A 17,469-nucleotide genomic window follows, 5' to 3' on the forward strand; every position below is an offset into this window, starting at 1 on the left:
AACACAAGTGAACTGTTCTGAATTAGAGCAATCTCATGGTAAGCCAGCCTTTACTGACAGTGGTTTACAACCTGATTGTAGCCAGATCTGATCCAGAGTGTGCTAGGGCCAATGACTTGGAGCTGGGCCAGAGGCTATATTTGTTCTCCCTCAAACAAAGATCAATGTTGTGTATTGTGTGCGGTAGATGATTTTCTGTATCCTATTTTACAATATAGCAACCGGTAAGTAATCTCCAACTTGCCAGTGAAGTATGTTACATTTCTTCAATTTCTAAAGTACCTGTCAAAAAGATTATTAAAAACTCTAAAGCCTGTACAGCTGCTGGCAAAAACGTGACCTAGGAGGACATGGCAGGCACCGTTTTCACTTGTCATAGTGAAATGGTCATATTGTTTTCAATCCTTATAGCCAAGTGCTGCTATAAAACATCACAATAGGCAATGTGGGCAGGGCTAAAGGTTATTTATTTGAATGCAGATAACATTTGGAGCATTACAGGTCATTGCAGGGGACGGGTGAGACCAGTGGTTACACAGCGTCTCAAGCCCTAGGACAGGCTCCTCGCCTGGAGCCCTGGAGCCCTTCTGCATCCCAAAAGATCTGCCCGTCGCACATCTGTGTATGAACCCCCCTTCTCATGTTACCGTGTCCCCGTTTTACAGATGGTTTTTCCCTAGACAGGCTGTCATGACAGGCTGGACAATGGCTGGTTGCTACTTACACAGATTTAAACCAGTTTTGGGAGTGTTGGTTCCTGGTGCCTATCAGCAGACAAATTTTCCTGGGAATTCCCTTCGGAATTGCTTCAGTGCTGCTGCACTGTCACACACCTGGGACTCGGACGAGCTGGAGAGCCCCAGCAGCCTGGGGAAGCAGCAGCCTCAGAAAGGCCTGTGTCCAGCAGTGCCCTGTATCTACCACGGATAAGCTATCTGCATTTGTTTATTTAACTTTTACTCACTGAGGATTAAGAAGCCTTTAGTTTCCAGGAACAAGTCCTATTCAGGAAACACTTGCAGTGGCCTCTGCTTTGTATCCAAGCTGACTTCCCTATAGGTATTAATTTATTAAAGATATTAATTTAAACTAGGTTTTGGTTTTATTTTTTAAATTATAGTTTTATTTATAAATCTTTTGTTCTGAGTGGGTCAAGTTTTGCTTCATTCAAGGCTGTAGTAGCACTGAGCCCTCCTTGCACTGCTTTGTGATGACCTTGTGTCCCTTTTTTCTTTTTGCTGGTCAGCTATAAAGTAAATTCAGAGAACATATATTTTTTTCAGAAATAAATTCTCTTTATTTTAAAATTCAGACATGTGCTTTATACCAAAACAGACGCCAAAAGAGACTTGTTATTCATCTCTGGTTTTAAGCAAAACTGTGGGTTTCAGGGCTATATAACCAGACACAGTGATTTTAATGAATCTTTACAACTTTACATCTCCCTGCCGATACTCAAGATAATTTTGCAGGCACTTCAGAGATCTTTCTGTGAATGGCCTCTCACAACAGAATCCAAGAAATTTCAGAGATTTCCAGGAGTTACAAAAAAAAAAAAAAGAGAAGGAAGAAGCAAAAATGGTGTCTTTATAGTGTCATGTTAAATATGGCCAGCTCTCTACCAATTTTCTGCCACGTGCATTTCTTCTCCCTGGTCTCCGTGCCACCTCCATTTCCAAGAGTTCTCTCGTTGCCACAGCACTGATTGCCCTCCTGAAGTTCCTCCATTGCCAACCTCCGTTTTGTAATAAGACCTGTATAATTTTCAGAGATTCTTGAATGAGAAGAGTCTTCAGTAAGTCATTAAGTCCTGGTTTCACAGGAACTCTGGTTTTTTTGGCAAACACCTTAACTATTTTTCCTAAGTCTTCCTGCAGCATATGATGGCACATGGAGTCATGGTTCCAGTAGCATTCTGTTTTCCACTTCTTTCTCCACTATTGTGTGGTCCTTCCTGCAGCAAGTGCAAATGGCTGGTGACAGCCTTCGTCAGAGATGGGTACCATCACCTTCAGGTTGAGCAAGTCCATCTATGTATTTGTTCTGGTGAGCTTTGTGTTCAGGCTGTCCTTAGAATCTGTCACCTTTCCATTAAAAAAAAATACTGCTTCTCCACTGAAATGCCAGGAACCAAGGACTGACTTAGATGATTTTCACTATAATTTTCATTAACAATTCAGTTTTAATTAATTTTCTTTAAAAACAAGAAAAAAATCCCCAACCTATAAAAATCAGTTCCAAATTCAGAACAACAAAAGCGTGAGGGTACACGATATTAGTTTGGACCATAACCTAGTTAGAAATTATTTGCAGAGGGTTCCTTGATTCAGGTTAGAATTTCAAACAATGCTGTAATCAGAGATCTGAGATTTTAATCTGGGTATCTCTCTGCTTAATACAAATCATGAATCAGATTTGCTGCCCAAGACGTTGATGCTAATTAAAAAATTCCAAAATAAACTCAAGTATTACTTATCGTTACCTTCTTACATCAAATATTTGCAGCCTATAGCTTATGAGGAAGAGAATGCCACTTTCATTTGCCTTCCTAACACACCTTGTTTTAAGGAAAGTTTTTCTCAATTTTTTCCTCATTTGTTTTATGTTTCCCTTTCAAAAAAACAATGCTTAATGTTAAATTGGAAATGTTGCATATTACTTGTAAACTACACTGGATGACAAGAACGTAAAAATAACATCCTATGTAAAAGCAGGAAAAAACTATTGAAACAAAAGCTGATCTCTCTGAAATGAGGTGGAATGGTGTTTGTGTCTGATTCTGACACAAAATATTTTAACTGGTGAAGTTGCAAAAATACAGAGCGAGCTGTGGTGACACAAGTTAAATGTTAACACAAGTTAAATCCATTCTGATAATTGTCTAGGCCTAAGACAGTAAATTCTTTTTCTTGACAACAAGAAAACAAAGTTCCTGTTTATTGTTCTTTAAACTTTGAGGGAAATTTATCCAAAATTCTGCCATCCTAGTGTGACAAAACTACTGACTAAACAAATATTTTTGACATGTTTTTGCATCTGCTACCCTGTGTTAGTTACCGAAGACTCCCTGTCCAAAGTGCTGGAGAATGGGTCTTTGGAACTGAATCTGCAGAGAACAGGATGGCCATTTGCTTAGATTAGCTGGTAAGAAAGCACATATTCAGTTTAGGTCTTCAGTCTTCCTTCTCTTCTGAGCTGAGGCTGTACTTAGCAAAGACGGCCCTGTATAGCTGGGTGCTATATCCTTCCTGCTCTTGGAATGATTTCCCAGGGAGATGGAGAATCCGGGTTTGAATCCACTCAAGCTGAGAAGGGAACCGTACACAGATTTCCCCCCTTCTGCAGAAGAGCTCTGACTCTTGAGGTATTGAAGACTAAAGGAGGAAAAGGCATGTAGGGAATCTTACTGTTGAATAGTGGTTAGGCACTTTCAGGAATACGAAGCACATGACAAAGGCTTTCAGGACTGTCAGTCTGCATTTAGCTGCCTAAATCCCATTCAAGTCTCTTTTTGTGTATGATGCATCTTTTTGGGCCTCAGTTTTTCTGTATCTCCAGGAACAGTTACAGTGAGAGAATAAATTCCTCAGAGCCTGCAAAACACTGATTTATGGTGATAACCTGGGCTGTCCAAAGTAACTCTTAATGAAGTATGGCTGAGGGTCTGGTTCATGTCTTTCCTGGGGGTTATGGTAGCAACAGCATCACCTTAAATAGGGATAGTACTGAAAATGTCCTTGAAAATGTAGAATGTAACTTGGGATGAGTTATTACTAGCACATTTCTCTTGAAGGATTTGGGCAGTGCATGGAAAAAGCCAATAGCACTTTCTGAAAGGTAGCGGTGGTCAGAAGATGTAGAGAGAAGGATGTGTTGCTCACCTGGTCCGGCTGGACTAGAGCAACAAGTGAAACACAAGACTACACAGGAGTCTGCTTTAATCCATCATTCTATTTTATGAAGCATCACACAGCATTTTCACCAATTAGCATTTGATAGCGGTTTAAGTAAGGACCACAGGGTTATTTAAGGAAAAAGCCATCAACCTATTTCATAGTCACTGACTCCTCATTTGGCAGCAGTGCTCCTGGAGGGCTTGGGTAGTACCCGGCAGTTGCTGTGCTATTTGGGGAAAATCGCGTAAATCTATAATCCAGTGGTAAATCTGAAAGACAGAAACATACCACATCTGATTAGCCACACAGCCCATATCAAATAAAAAATAAGCCTGTGGTGAATAGCAGTACTTCTTAAGCCCTTGAGCTGTTTGCTCACCAGCATTAGAACTCAAATCAGATTGCGTGACTACATGTTTATTTGACATCTTCAGCTGTCCAAGGGATTGACTTTCAGAGTTTACTCAACTGCAGTAAAGGATATTCAGTTCCTTGATTGCTGAAATAATGCTAGTCATAGAAAATGATTTAACTAATGCTTAAAAACTAAACAAAAATCTTCATTGAGCCTAGATGGAATTTTCCCACTAGAACACTTTCAAGTTCATTCTTCAATTTGTCGCCTTTCTCTTTTATCTCAGCAATCTACTCGTAAGAGGGCTATGTTTAAAACAATGAAGTCAATTTCTTTTTTTTTTTCATGGCTATTATAGGAAGATTCCCCAAAGGCACCCACTCTTAGACCTTTTGCAGGCCAGTGTTAACAAGATCATTTTGTACCAAGCATTCTTAGAAATCTGCACTTGTAACTTGGCGTACTCATCACTTCCAGTCTGTAAAGAACACTGAATGCATTAAAATAGTTCTGAACAGTCAAAGCTTTCTTTTCTGCAGCTTTTTAAAAAGCCCTTGCTGCCAGCAGTGACCCACCCACCCTCACAGCCAGAAAACTGATACTTCCCATGCTCACCTCGTATTCAAAGTTCAAGAAACAAACTTAAAAAAAACACACAAATAAAACTTCAAGAAACAAATACGCTTCCAATAAATGAAAAAAAAAACCCCAACAAAAAAGGGTTAGCTTCTTCCCAAGTTGTCTATTTAGAACCAAAGCAAAACATAAAAACTATTACTCAGCTCATCTGAACAGTAAGTTATTAATGACTTTTTTTTTAATTTGGATAAATTTAGGGTGAAGATATCCTGTCACTATATGCTACAATATTTTGGCTTTTTGCGTTCAGCAGCTTTTGTGAAACAGAAAAATACAATCTTAGCAGTTTCAGCACAAACAACAGGAAGTTCAGGTCTGTCTCACAAGTGGTTCACAGGCAGGCACCAGGACAGCATCCAGGTCCGCAGCTTTAAAACCATATTACACATAACTTAAGCAAGCAAATTAATATTTAGATCCAGCTGAAAAAATCAGATAGAGGCTGGAATAAAGTAGGAATGGGAGGAGACTTGATTGGAAGTGAATTACGCTTTATGAAGTGGGTTACTTCAGCTTGTCAAAGAAGTACATTTTCTCATTTTCTCTGAGTCAGGGGAATCTCTGGAGCCCGCTCTGAGCACAGCAGAACAGGCAGATGTTTTTCTACTCTGCGGAGGGCCCAGTGGATTTACTGGCTGCTGAGTCTATTTACGACAGCTCTGTATAAAACAAAGGTTTCCAAAATAACAACTAATAATACAAAAGAAAGCAAATATTTCTGAATATCTTTATGAGCTATAAAAAATAAATGCTGCGCAGTTACTTTTATACAAAAGCTTTCACTAGCTTTTTAGTCTAGCAGTCTGGAGCGTCCCAAGAATAGTTTAATCAAAGAGCAGCACAGATGGGGCAGACTTGCTGCAGAGTTGCTTCTGCCGAAGAAAAGAACCAGTTAGATCAAAATGGTAATTTTGTTGATATTTTCTGGTAAACTAGCTTCACACAATCAGCTTAAACACCAAACTCACTCTATAAACAATGCACAAGACTCCAAAGGAGAATAATCACTTTTTTACATATTCAAACCCCAATCTATCCATTTAAGTATTGTTTTTGTCTGAGCAAGCTGACTTTGGAAGATGATCAGACGGGATCCATATGTAAAAATGTTGCCCAAGGCATCACTGAAAGTTGCATGAAGCAGATACTATTCTTCACCCGTTAAGCAGATTTTATGTATCACAAACACGGTAAAAATCTTTCTCTATTTCCAGGGTTTTTTTCCATCAATGATTTCATTTCCTGCATTGCTTTGCCTGGAATATGCAATATTTTTTATTATTGCTTTGTTTGTGTGATACATTTACGAGAAAGCTCTGGAGTGATCCAGAAAGGCATACTTGGAATCTTAGTGGCTATGAATAAACACACAGTGAGGAAGAAGGGCAAGTATAGCGGGAAAGAGAAATGAAGATTTTTTTATTGGGGGAATGCAAAATTTCTGTAAAAATGAAAATCCAGAAAATGTGATAGATGATGACTGTTCATTTAAACTAAGTTCTTTGAAACTTTGCAACTTAAAATAAATCACAGTTGCCCTGGATTGCAAAGGTATCATGTGAATTGTACAGCAAAGCTCAATCCAATTTCTTTGGATGTCAATGGCAATGGTATCACTAGGTCCAGCAATACTGGCTCATCAACAAAGAACAACGATACGGGTCTGGAGTCTGCCTCCTGGACACAGCAGCAGTTCATTTCATATCTGGTCTTGTTCCATATTAATCGCAGTTGACATAGAGAAGAAATAAGCAGCTCGATTTCACTAAACTGAAATGCTTGCACAGGCCACAGCTTGATGCAAAAGCATGCAAAAAATAAGATACAGTATTTGATAATACAGCCAGTCTCAGGAAAAAAATAGTTGCTTGTTTCCAAGTTGTTAGTTTTCCTAGAGTTTTTGCCAGCAGATTTCTCCAGGTACTGCTACTGTGTGTGCTCACATCTGCTGCTGCCGTGGCAAACCTTTGCATTTTGGCACCCACTTCTCACCTAACCTTGATGGAGAGTCATAAATTAGGCAAGGGGCAGATACCCAGGCCACTCTGAGACAGAATTGGACAGCGAGGCTCCAATCAGTCCTAACCTACACTGATAATGAATTCAGCACAAAGCTCATCCAATATTGCCACTATCCTAAAAAAAAAAACACCAACCCTGAACAAACTAAACAGCTTGAGGCTGGAAGAATGAGCTAGCTGGCTCTACCCAATTGCTTGAGGACAACAATCCCAGAATTTTTCTATTATACTTAGGTAATTCCACCCAGACTCATTTTGTTCCCAAGACAAACAGGATATTCACTTTTAGAGCCAAAGACTCCTAGAAGTCAGACATGGACGGTCTCAAGGTCTATGTCCCTTTCTAGATCTACAGAAATGTCAATTATTAGATGCATCCCCCTGAACTTCTGTCCCACTCCTTTCTTTGCACCCACACCAGCACCTGAGTGCGAGTGATAAAAACCAGTTTCCTTTGCAGTGACCATTCAGTGTTACTAGTGTTTCCCAAGGGCTTAGACTGAGCTCAGAAGCAGGACTCCTGCCCTGCCCTACCTCACTTGCAGGACTCCAGCAGCCCTCGGTGTAAATAAAATGGCAATGATGATGTTTGAACAGCAACCACTGTCAGTTACTGTGTTCCAGTTGCTGTGTTCCAGTTATCCAGATCCAGGTATTAAGTGACATTTTAATTACAACATTGTGCTCTGATGGTTATGTATACCCATATCCATGCATGTATTTAGGTGTTACGGATGGATTTATTTCATAGTTATTAAGCTGACAACCCCTTAGTGTCTGCATGCTGTTCAGTTAGTGTAAGCAAACTAAATGAAAGCCACAAGCTTTTATCAGAAGAAAAATTAAGAGTTCCAGCCACAAGGAAGCAAAAGGAAACCACAAGAAGAAGGGAAAACGTAATATTCTCGATGAGTGATCAGGAAAATATTTGAGTTACTGAATGGAAGACAATTATAATCTAATCCAGACACAGGCCTTTGTGGATCATAAACTCAATACTCACGTCTAATCCTTTTTTGAGATTTCCTTGAACAAACCAATACATTAAACAAATATAATGTGAACCAAGCTCTTTAGATGGAAGGCATTTTGTTTTCAATTGAAAGCACAGTCCAAGACTGAAACAGATTGCCCCCAAAATACACAGCAGAAATGTCAGGAATCATTTGCAGTATTAACCAACAAAAGCAAAGCCAACATTTTTTAATCATGACACCACGGCAGCATCCCCGTGACGAGTGTGAAGCCCTGCAGAAAGCAGAACTCCCCTCTCCAAAGTCTGCTCCCTGCCAGTCAGCAGGGCTGGAGCCAGGCGCTGCAGAAACCTCCTAGTAAACAGCAGGGTTGTGTTCTTAAGTGAATCCAAATATATCCTCCTGATTGTCCCCAAGGAAAAGGCACAGGGAGGAAAACTAAAACCTCATTAGCGATACCCAAGTTTTAACTTGAAAAAAATCTTTAAACTGCTTAATTCTGGCAAATCTCAGAAAACACAGACAGAGCTCTATCTTACAGCTTGGCATCCAGGTGGTCTAACTATAGGGGCAGATCATCAGCCAGTATTGATTCTTTCACTATTACAGGACTTCCAGTAACTTACACTGGCTTAGAAGCTTCACCATAGATTTTTCTTGTATTTCAAAGTTGCTTTTGAAGAAAAAGGAAAATATTAATTTCTTAATGGTAACAGTTTCTAATAATAATTTCTTAACAGTGGAGTAAGCACAGCTGGTAGAGGGGAGCTCACCAGTTTGGCTGCCCTGTCGACTGACCTGACTTGCCAATCTGCAGGTAAACTATAACAGGTGTTGTTTTTTTTCTAAAATATTACATGTTTTTATCTGCTGACCTATTTTTATTTTGTAACAGTCAAAGCAGTGCTTGCAGCAAGAGCTCAGAATGTGAGGGAGCTACTAGTGGCAAAAAGAAAAAAACACCAAGGTCACAAACAGATTTATCTGATAGGAGTTATTTTTAGCAAAACTTCTAAGGCTGATTTTCCTAAGCAGGAGCTCAGATGGACAGTGGGATCGAGTGCGCCCTCAGCAAGTTTGCCGACGACACCAAGCTGTGTGCTGTGGTCGACACTCTGGAGGCAAGGGATGACATCCAGAGGGACCTTGACAGGCTTGAGAAGTGGGCCCGTGCAAACTGCATAAAGTTCAATAAGGCCAAGTGCAAGGTCCTGCATGTGGGTCAGGGCAATCCCAAGCACAAATACAGGCTGGGTGGAGAATGGATTGAGAGCAGCTCTGAGGAGAAGGACTTGGGGGTGATGGTTGATGAGAAGCTCAACATGAGCCGGCAGTGTGCACTTGCAGCCCAGAAGGCCAACCGTATCCTGGGCTGCATCAAAAGCAGCATGGCCAGCAGGTCAAGAGAGATGATTCTGCCCCTCTACTCTGCTCTCATGAGACCCCACTTGGAGTACTGTGTCCAGCTCTGGGGCCCCCAACATAAGAAGGACATGGAGCTGTTGGAGAGAGTCCAGAGGAGGCCATGAAGATGATCAGAAGGCTGGAGCACCTCTCCTATGAAGACAGGCTGACAGAGTTGGGGTTGTTCAGCCTGGAGAAGAGAAGGCTCCGGGGAGATCTTACAGCAGCCTTCCAGTACCTGAAGGGGACCTACAGGAAAGCTGGAGAGGGACTTTGACAAGGGCAAGTAGTGGCAGGACGAGGGGGAATGGTTTTAAACTGAAAGAGGGCAGATTCAGATTAGATATTAGGAAGAAATTCTTGACTGTGAGGGTGGTGAGACACTGGCACAGGTTGCCCAGAGAAGTTGTGGATGCCCCCTCCCTGGCAGTGTTCAAGACCAGGCTGGATGAGGCTTTGAGCAACCTGGTCTAGTGAAAAGGTGTCCCTGCCCGTGGCAGAAGGGTTGAAACTAGGTGATCTTTAAGATCCCTTCCAACCCAAACCATTCTATGGTTCTATGATTCTATGTTCACTGTACTAAAACAAAGCTCCCAAAATAGTGAAGTCAGCATGAGGAAAGCGTTCTTTCTGTCAGCTACATGGAAGTCACTGCTGCTGTCTGCACACTCTGTGACTCAAAAGTTAGAGAGGAGGAGGAGGGGGGAGGGTATCTGTGCGGTGTCCTCTGTGAAAGAGGGGACTCTTCAGTATAGGTATGCTCTGAAGAAGGAAGTTGCTAAAACTTCCGAGTTTGGAGGTAGTTGGTGATACGAGCCAGTGCAGTTTATTCCTGGGCATCCAGGAATCAAGGAATAAAGACTAAAACTAGCCTCAGTGAAAGTGCAGGTTTGATGCTTCAATTGCACCTACATAAGAGCTTTTGCCAACACAGGTGTATTGGTCGGAGATCACACCTGCAGCTCTGCCAGCAGACATTTGTGTCATGAGCTTGGCCTGAGGAAGAGCTTCACTGCCACTGGGGTTTATCACTCGTTACTCTTCTGCTATATCTAACATGGAAGATGGTGACATTGGAGAAAACCCAAGTGGCAAACTGCGGGGATATGTGGAGCAGCAGCTTCACTATCAGAGTTTTGCAGAGGGATGAGTGCTCGGGGGATGGAAAGACCACCCTGTTGTGACTGTTGCGATCGCCCATGGCATTCAGTTTCACCACAATTATCTTGGGAGTAAAATTTCACATTACTTTGGGTCTACCCTATGGCCAAGGGACTGCAGACCCCGGCTTGAACAGAAGAGCTATGCACAAGGTGTGCACTAAACTTGCATCTGATGCCTGATCTTGCATCTGAGTCTGCAGCGAAGGAAAGCCTTAGAAATTCTTTGCTGTTTTGTGTTTACACAAGAAAACTCATTATTTGTATGTGAGGGAAATTTCTCTCATTTTTGTTTTAGTTTAAATGGTGATTTTTGGAGATCCTTTGAGAAAATAGCCCTGTGTGGTTCTTTGCTTGAACAGGAACTGATCAAAAGAAAATATTGGACTATAATATTTTTAAATATTTAGATGAAGACTTAATCTAAAAAAAATCCTAAGAGAATGCCAAGATCCTACTAGCAGGTGTTAGTCTTTCAGGGATCTGTTAATTAATTTCTGTTTGAATGACTCATCCTGGGTCTAAGGGCGGTGGGAAGGGCTTCTGAGGTAAGTTGAAGAAGTTAGCTGGGAAACAAGCAATTGTTTGAGATAACAGGCATTTCTGATTGATTAAGAAATAAGTTGCATTTGAGACTGTGAAGGAGCTACATTAAGATAAATGCAGTGACGATATGCCCCTTTTCTTTCATTCTGAGGTAAACTCACCAAGATCAACCTTACTCTCCAAACTGGGGTTAATGTTGTCATATTCCCCTCTCTTGTAAAACAAATGTTTTCTTTCCCTTTCCCTATTTTTTCCTCTGGATGGGTGACAAACATTGCTTACCTTAAGGTAAAAAGCCACACACAGACACACATTAAGCTTTTTAAGCAGTGAAGACAAAGCCTACATTGTTTTGTGTGTGTGTTACCATCTTAATGCAGAGGGAATATGTTAGGCACCAATCCAGAGTACATAAATGCTTCCAGCACCTTTTTCTTGTACATGTGGGGTTGCAGGTTATGTAAAATTCCAACCTGGTCAAAGAAATATTTCCAATATTTGGTGATGTATCTATTTTCACTGTTTTTCACACTCAAAAATTATCAACACTTTGTATTACCACCAGTGTTTTTAAAGAAGCAATCTAAACTCACCCCATAAGTCTGCGATCTAGTCAAAAGCCAATTATAGCTTTAATTACAGACTGCAAATGAAATTATGCTGCCTGAGTTGAAGGATAACTTTAAAGCAGAAATGACTGAGTGGTTCCCCCTTTCTTAATGAGTTGCTCATGAGTTCTCCCTTTAATCTTTTAGAGGTGGCTGTACTTTGACATCTCACAGAGCAGAGTAACGACGGCAGCAACATTTCTGTCAGTTATTGGCTAGGAAGTAATCTTCTGGGTTCTGCATGATTTGACACAGACTTCAGGGGCACAAGTCAATACACCTTTCTGGAGGAGGAAGGAAAGGCTGAACAAACTGTAACGCACTGAAAGCTGTCCTTTCTGCATTGAAAATTACTACAAAGTAGTCAAATCCTTTGGGAAAGTCGGGGTCTCAGACCCTTTGGGAAATAACTGGGTCCTGAAGACTTTTTACAAGCTAGTTCTGATTTATTGAATAATAGTTTGTTATGGTTGAAATGCAGTTGTTTGTTGGTTTCAGTTGTATTTTGCAGCTGAAAAAATAAATGCATTATATTTATCTGTTGTGTGGAGTATGTTTTTCTTTCTCATAAATGAAGAACACTGAAACTAGTTTCCTGGAACAGATGAATCAGATTTACATTATCTGATGCTTTTCAATTTACACATAGAGCAAGGTGCCGTTAATACATTCAGAACATGTATCTTCTCTCTAGTCAATTATCTTTGCTACCTTTTTTTTTACTTGCATCAAAACCTCAGAACCAGAAAACCTCAGAAATGTTGCCGTTGTATATGTATACCAATTTTTCACCAAATATAAAAATACATTTCTTCCATAAAAAGTTTCACTATAAAATGACCTCTTCGGCCTTTTAGTAGCAACTATTACTTACAGAAGCTAAGCCCCAAAGCAGTTTAAATCCTCAAAGCGTTTTGATAAACTTAGTCTTTAGATGATATTGTATAGATACATTCTTACACTGAAACTGGTAAGTAAAAGCATGGTTGTAAGGTAAGGCATTAAATATAAAAGGTTACTGCTAATTAACAAGTAATGAATAATATAGATACTTCTATATGTTTAAGGAAATTATATGCTATTATTGTATTATTTGAATATGTAAGAACACATAATTATCACTCTAGTTACAGGAAAGACTAATTTAATTTTAATAAGAGCTGGATTTGACTTTAAATGATGTAATTCAATGAAAAAACACAGAACTACTGTATTAAAATATGGGGAATTTTTTGTTTCACTTCAGCAATAATTATGAATGATACTGTTCAGGATACAGAAGTGAGTCTACAGCTACATGCTTAGTGAAATTCACGACTTCCATGGTAATAGTTGATTCTTCAAGGGCCTTCACCTTTAAAATACACGCTGAAGAAAGACGGTGAGGTTTGCAATTTGTAGTTGATCCGTGACGGGCAGACCCATGTATCTGCAACCCACGCATTGCCAGTTCTGGTGCCCCAGTCACAGCTGCCTTGGGCTTTCCATTGCGCAGATAATTTGCAACTCTAAGCAGAAACATGAACTACTTTGCCATGGTTCACTGGCAATTTTATCATTATATTTATACAGCAAGCAGGCTGACGACTCAAACTCCCGCAGAAAGTGGCTGGGTACAGATCTGCAGGCGCCTTTAAAGAGGCGGCTTCGGTAAATTATAACAGAGGTTTTTCTCTTGTACTAGCTAATTGAAATAACAATAAGGCATGAAGAAAACTTATGCACCCATATTGGCAAAGCATGATAAGATTTCATATAGCACACAAGATTTTAAGAAATGCATTATTCTCATGCATGACACAAGCTTGGTTATCAAATCTCCAAAGCGTGAAATGAACTCTGTCTGCATAAAACATTTACCTTTGCACTAATTCTTCTCTGAAATGCAACTCTCTTGAGCTGCAACATCGCTCAATCTCCTCTTCTTGCTTACAGTATTTTTAATTCTATGACAAACCTCACCATTCAGAGGTTATGAGGCAAGTTCAGGAGAATTAGGTTAACAATCACAAAATTTAAAAAAAGGGTTTTTTGGGTTCTCCTTATTAGGATTTAGGGCCCACTTTCTTAAGCTTTTCTTCGCAACAAAGAACAAAACAAACTTACCAAAATTCCCCCATAAGCTCTAAAACCCCACAGTTTCTCATAATGGAAATTTTTGAAGTGGGACTTTTACAAAAATACCAACCATAATGAGATTCAAAGGAAAAGCATTAGCTTGAAATATACATATCATTTTTGGGATCAAAGAATTGTTAATCAAATATCCATCTGAAATGCTAGCACTGGATAGTTATTTTAGTGACTTTTTCCTACAAAAACTTGCTTAGTAAATAAGGTATTATTTATATTTGATCTTCTTTGTAAATCAGAGACATCTTCTATAATTACTGTTGGAATACCTATGTAATGCAGGACATAGAATTATTTACATGAGTATCTGGAAATTGGATCAAATGGCCACAGAGTAGCAGTTGCCTGCTCCTTGAAGGTAAAGTTCAGATTATTCAGGTATGATAGATAGGAGTACCCACCTCTACTTGACTCACACCAAATTTTCTGAAGTGGAGGAGGATGTATTAGAAACTGTGGTGTATGCAAAATGCCATTTTTCAGACAGACCCCTACACCTTTTAATTGCCATGTGTGAGCTCAAATGTAACATTCCCACGGTAATGGATCCTGATTTGGAAAACTTGGCTTATGATATCATTGTGCTTGAAAATGGTCAAAATCTGTAAGGGAGCTGTAAATGAGGAGAGATCCAATAGCAGAAAAGTGAAGAAACAGATGGGTTTGTGAATGAGGCATGTAGAATAGGAGTAGAGGCATTGGCTTCTACTATTTTATTAACCATGTACTGTCAATATAATCATGAGATCATCAGCCTTCCAATACTTGAGAAAAACTTCCCTGCTTACTGAAAGTGGGTAAGAAGAATTAGCTCATAAAAGACCTACGAAATGTTTAGAAAACCTTCAGCTTAACTAATCTTCTCTTAATATTACAAAGATATAACCATAATGCTGCTCTTCAGTTAAAACCTTTTTAACGTCGTCTTAATGTCAAGGTGATAATGTCTTAAATGAAGATTTTTATTTGACCTTTATCTGATTTCCACTCCAAACTGAGGAAAGTATACAGAAGGTATTATAGAAGATCCTTCCTGTCCTTTGAGCAATTATAACAATAAACAAAACGTCCTTTTTCATGCACAAGGGAAATGCCAAGTTCTCTTCAGGGACTGTCAGGGGAGTTTAGATGACAAACCGGGATGCAGTAATCTGCAGTCCCACTAATACTTTCCTTGCCTGAGGTGACATTAAAGTTCAGAATTTCTCCTGCATCTTTGAATGCAAACCCCTTTTGAGTCAGATACTGAATTTTCAAGTAAAGGTGGGGACAGAAGTGTAGAAGAACGACTACATTCAGAAAGCTAATGAAGAATGGATTGGATTATCGTTTCACCAAGCTGTCATTTTACTAATCACACATACAGTTTGTATATGTGCTCTGTTGTTTTATACTTTGAACGGCCAAAAACTGCAACAGCAGCATTCCCTGTGAAACTCTTTTCCTACAATGCTCTTTGGTAAGTATCAGATCGTTCCCTTTAGTTACCTGTATAAATTCTTCAGGTGAAACTATCAGAAGGCATCTGAACCAAAGTTAAAACATGTTGGTGAAAAGAGAGAACTGTCAAAGTAGTTTCTATTCCAACTTCTCAACCAGATCTATAGCTTATTTTTAACGTTTTTACATATTTCCTCTTTTTTAAAAAAAGGAAACAGGCTTGAAGGGTTTTATTACCCAAAATGAATTTCTGCTAACTCTCAAAAGAATTCTCATATGAATTTTGCTGGAAACTGAGTTATTTTTGTAAAACACCATTAGTATTGAATAACGTTGGATAATTTTTTTAATAATCTTTTTCAATGAAAAAATGTGTCTTGAGAAGTAAACCAAGCTGTTCTTTATGCACAGATATATGTTGCATCCAAACAACAAGAATCAATTTTAAAGTTAGCATGGCAGCAATTGTCTGCCTTTCACCAAATATTTTTGCAGATCACAAGATGTTGGGACATTTACTTGTACGTGGCACTTACTGTTGCTCACGTAGACATACAAAAGCCAGGTCAGACCCTGCTGATAGAGGAGCTCTGGTGAGCCCACCACTCACAGAAGGCTGCAGCACCCCTCCAGGGAGGTGGCAGCTCATTTGGCTGGGTCAGGCTGAGCCGGGTGCTGCTGGGGCTGTGCCAGCTGGTGGTCGGAGCTGGGCTCGTATGGTCAGTATGCCTGGCCACGCATTTGGGCTCAGGAGATCTTGAGGAAAGGCCTGCGTTTTTGCAGCTTGGCTGTGGGAAGTCCTCTGCTGGTAATTAAAGGAGATGAATAGGAAAGGAAAAACTGGAGCACATCAAACTCACATAACCTGTTTGAATCTCTTCTAGCTAGTTATTCCCAAATAGCTGCAGCTAAGCTATGACTTACAACTGCAGCCAAAAACTTCAGGGCTTGGCAAAGCAGGAGCTCTCACAGCTTGCTGTGACAGGAGTCAGACAAAGTATTCGAGAGGAGTCAGGAATTCCTCAACATCCATAATAATGAACATCTGCTCTTCCGCACAAACAAACAAGAAATACCTCTCTCTGTAAGAAACCATAGATGTTCTCGTACCTTCAGCTTTGAGTCTGCTTTCAGGCGCACAGCTGCAAGTTAAAAATGTTATTCCTCCCCTGTCCTTTAGCTCTGGGGTACACGTTTTGCAGACCCCAGCCCCTGCCACAGCACTGGTCCGATGCAGCGAGGGACAGTGCACAGTGTCCCTCCTAATGGAGGAACAGACTTTGCAGGGGCTCCGCTGCCGATGACAGGCAGCTGTACTACTCACTAATTTACACATATATGTCTTTCTGGGTCTCACTCCTTCACCTGTAGCTGGAAACTTGGTGGTATGTTTGCAGTCTAAAGCCTTTGCTATCCCTGCAAACTGAGCTGTGGTTTTAGGGAGCTGGCTGGGAGACAGAGTTTCACAGAGTGTGGCTGACCGATGTGTTTCCTCTAGGCCAACACTCTGGAAAAGGTATTAGAAGGGGGTTTTACAGAAGGTACCTCTCTCCTGGCAATTTCCCTTGGTATTATTTGGGCTTTGTACCTTTAGGCTGAAATACAGACTGCAACACGGCAAATATCAGAAGCATAATTAAATTGTGGCACCGTATGAGTTTTCTGGTTTGACATATCCTTACAATGTACATACATGTGTAGAATGTGGTTGCAAAGAACAGGTCTATCATGTGTTCTGGTGTAGAAATAACTGCTGGGCAAATCTGAAATGCTCTCTCAGAACAACTTTTTATTCCTTGGTCTTATGAATGAGGTAGGCAACAGATGCTGAACAGAGGGGTTAGTAAGCTAAATGCTTGCTGTGTTCTTCATACAGCTAAGCACCTCATTCATTTAATAATTTGTTTATTCCTTTAGATATGGTGTATCGATAAAGTTTAGTAAGGTCAAATGATGGTAGATTGAGGATAGATAGATAGAGGGTCTTCACCACCACTTCGTAATCAATCGATATGTACTGCAGTTGCAAAGTTATTGCAGTATTACTGCTAAAACTATTCCTACAAATCATCCAAAATAATGTATGGTCCCTCCTGGGATAAACATTAGTGGAAATCAGAAGATCAGCCATAATTGTACCTTTGACACAGCCTTGATGTAAGAAGGTAGAAAGCCTGAGCTGGTTTCTCAATTAGGTGATTTTCTGGAGAACAAGACATTTCTTGTGATGCCTTGTTTTCCAGATAAGGAGAATATTTTAGGCTCCAGCTCTGTCCATAATAATGCAGTTTCA

General features: G+C 40.1%; 1 protein-coding gene across 2 annotated transcripts in view; it reads right to left on the reverse strand.

Moving 5' to 3' along the window:
• Positions 1-3,523: 3,523 nt before the first annotated feature.
• The window catches only part of NT5DC1 (5'-nucleotidase domain containing 1), a 154,709-nt gene continuing 140,763 nt past the window's right edge, over positions 3,524-17,469 (reverse strand). Inside the window, exon 12 of one of the 2 annotated variants that reach the window (XM_068404259.1) lies at positions 3,524-4,165. In XM_068404259.1, coding sequence (XP_068260360.1) covers positions 4,047-4,165 — 119 coding nt within the window. In that variant the 3' untranslated portion in view covers positions 3,524-4,046. The remainder of the gene's footprint in view (positions 4,166-17,469) is intronic. The other variant, XR_011048488.1, reaches the window with a different exon arrangement.

Source organism: Nyctibius grandis, chromosome 1 (genome assembly GCF_013368605.1).
Source record: "Nyctibius grandis isolate bNycGra1 chromosome 1, bNycGra1.pri, whole genome shotgun sequence".
NCBI lineage: Eukaryota > Metazoa > Chordata > Aves > Nyctibiiformes > Nyctibiidae > Nyctibius > Nyctibius grandis.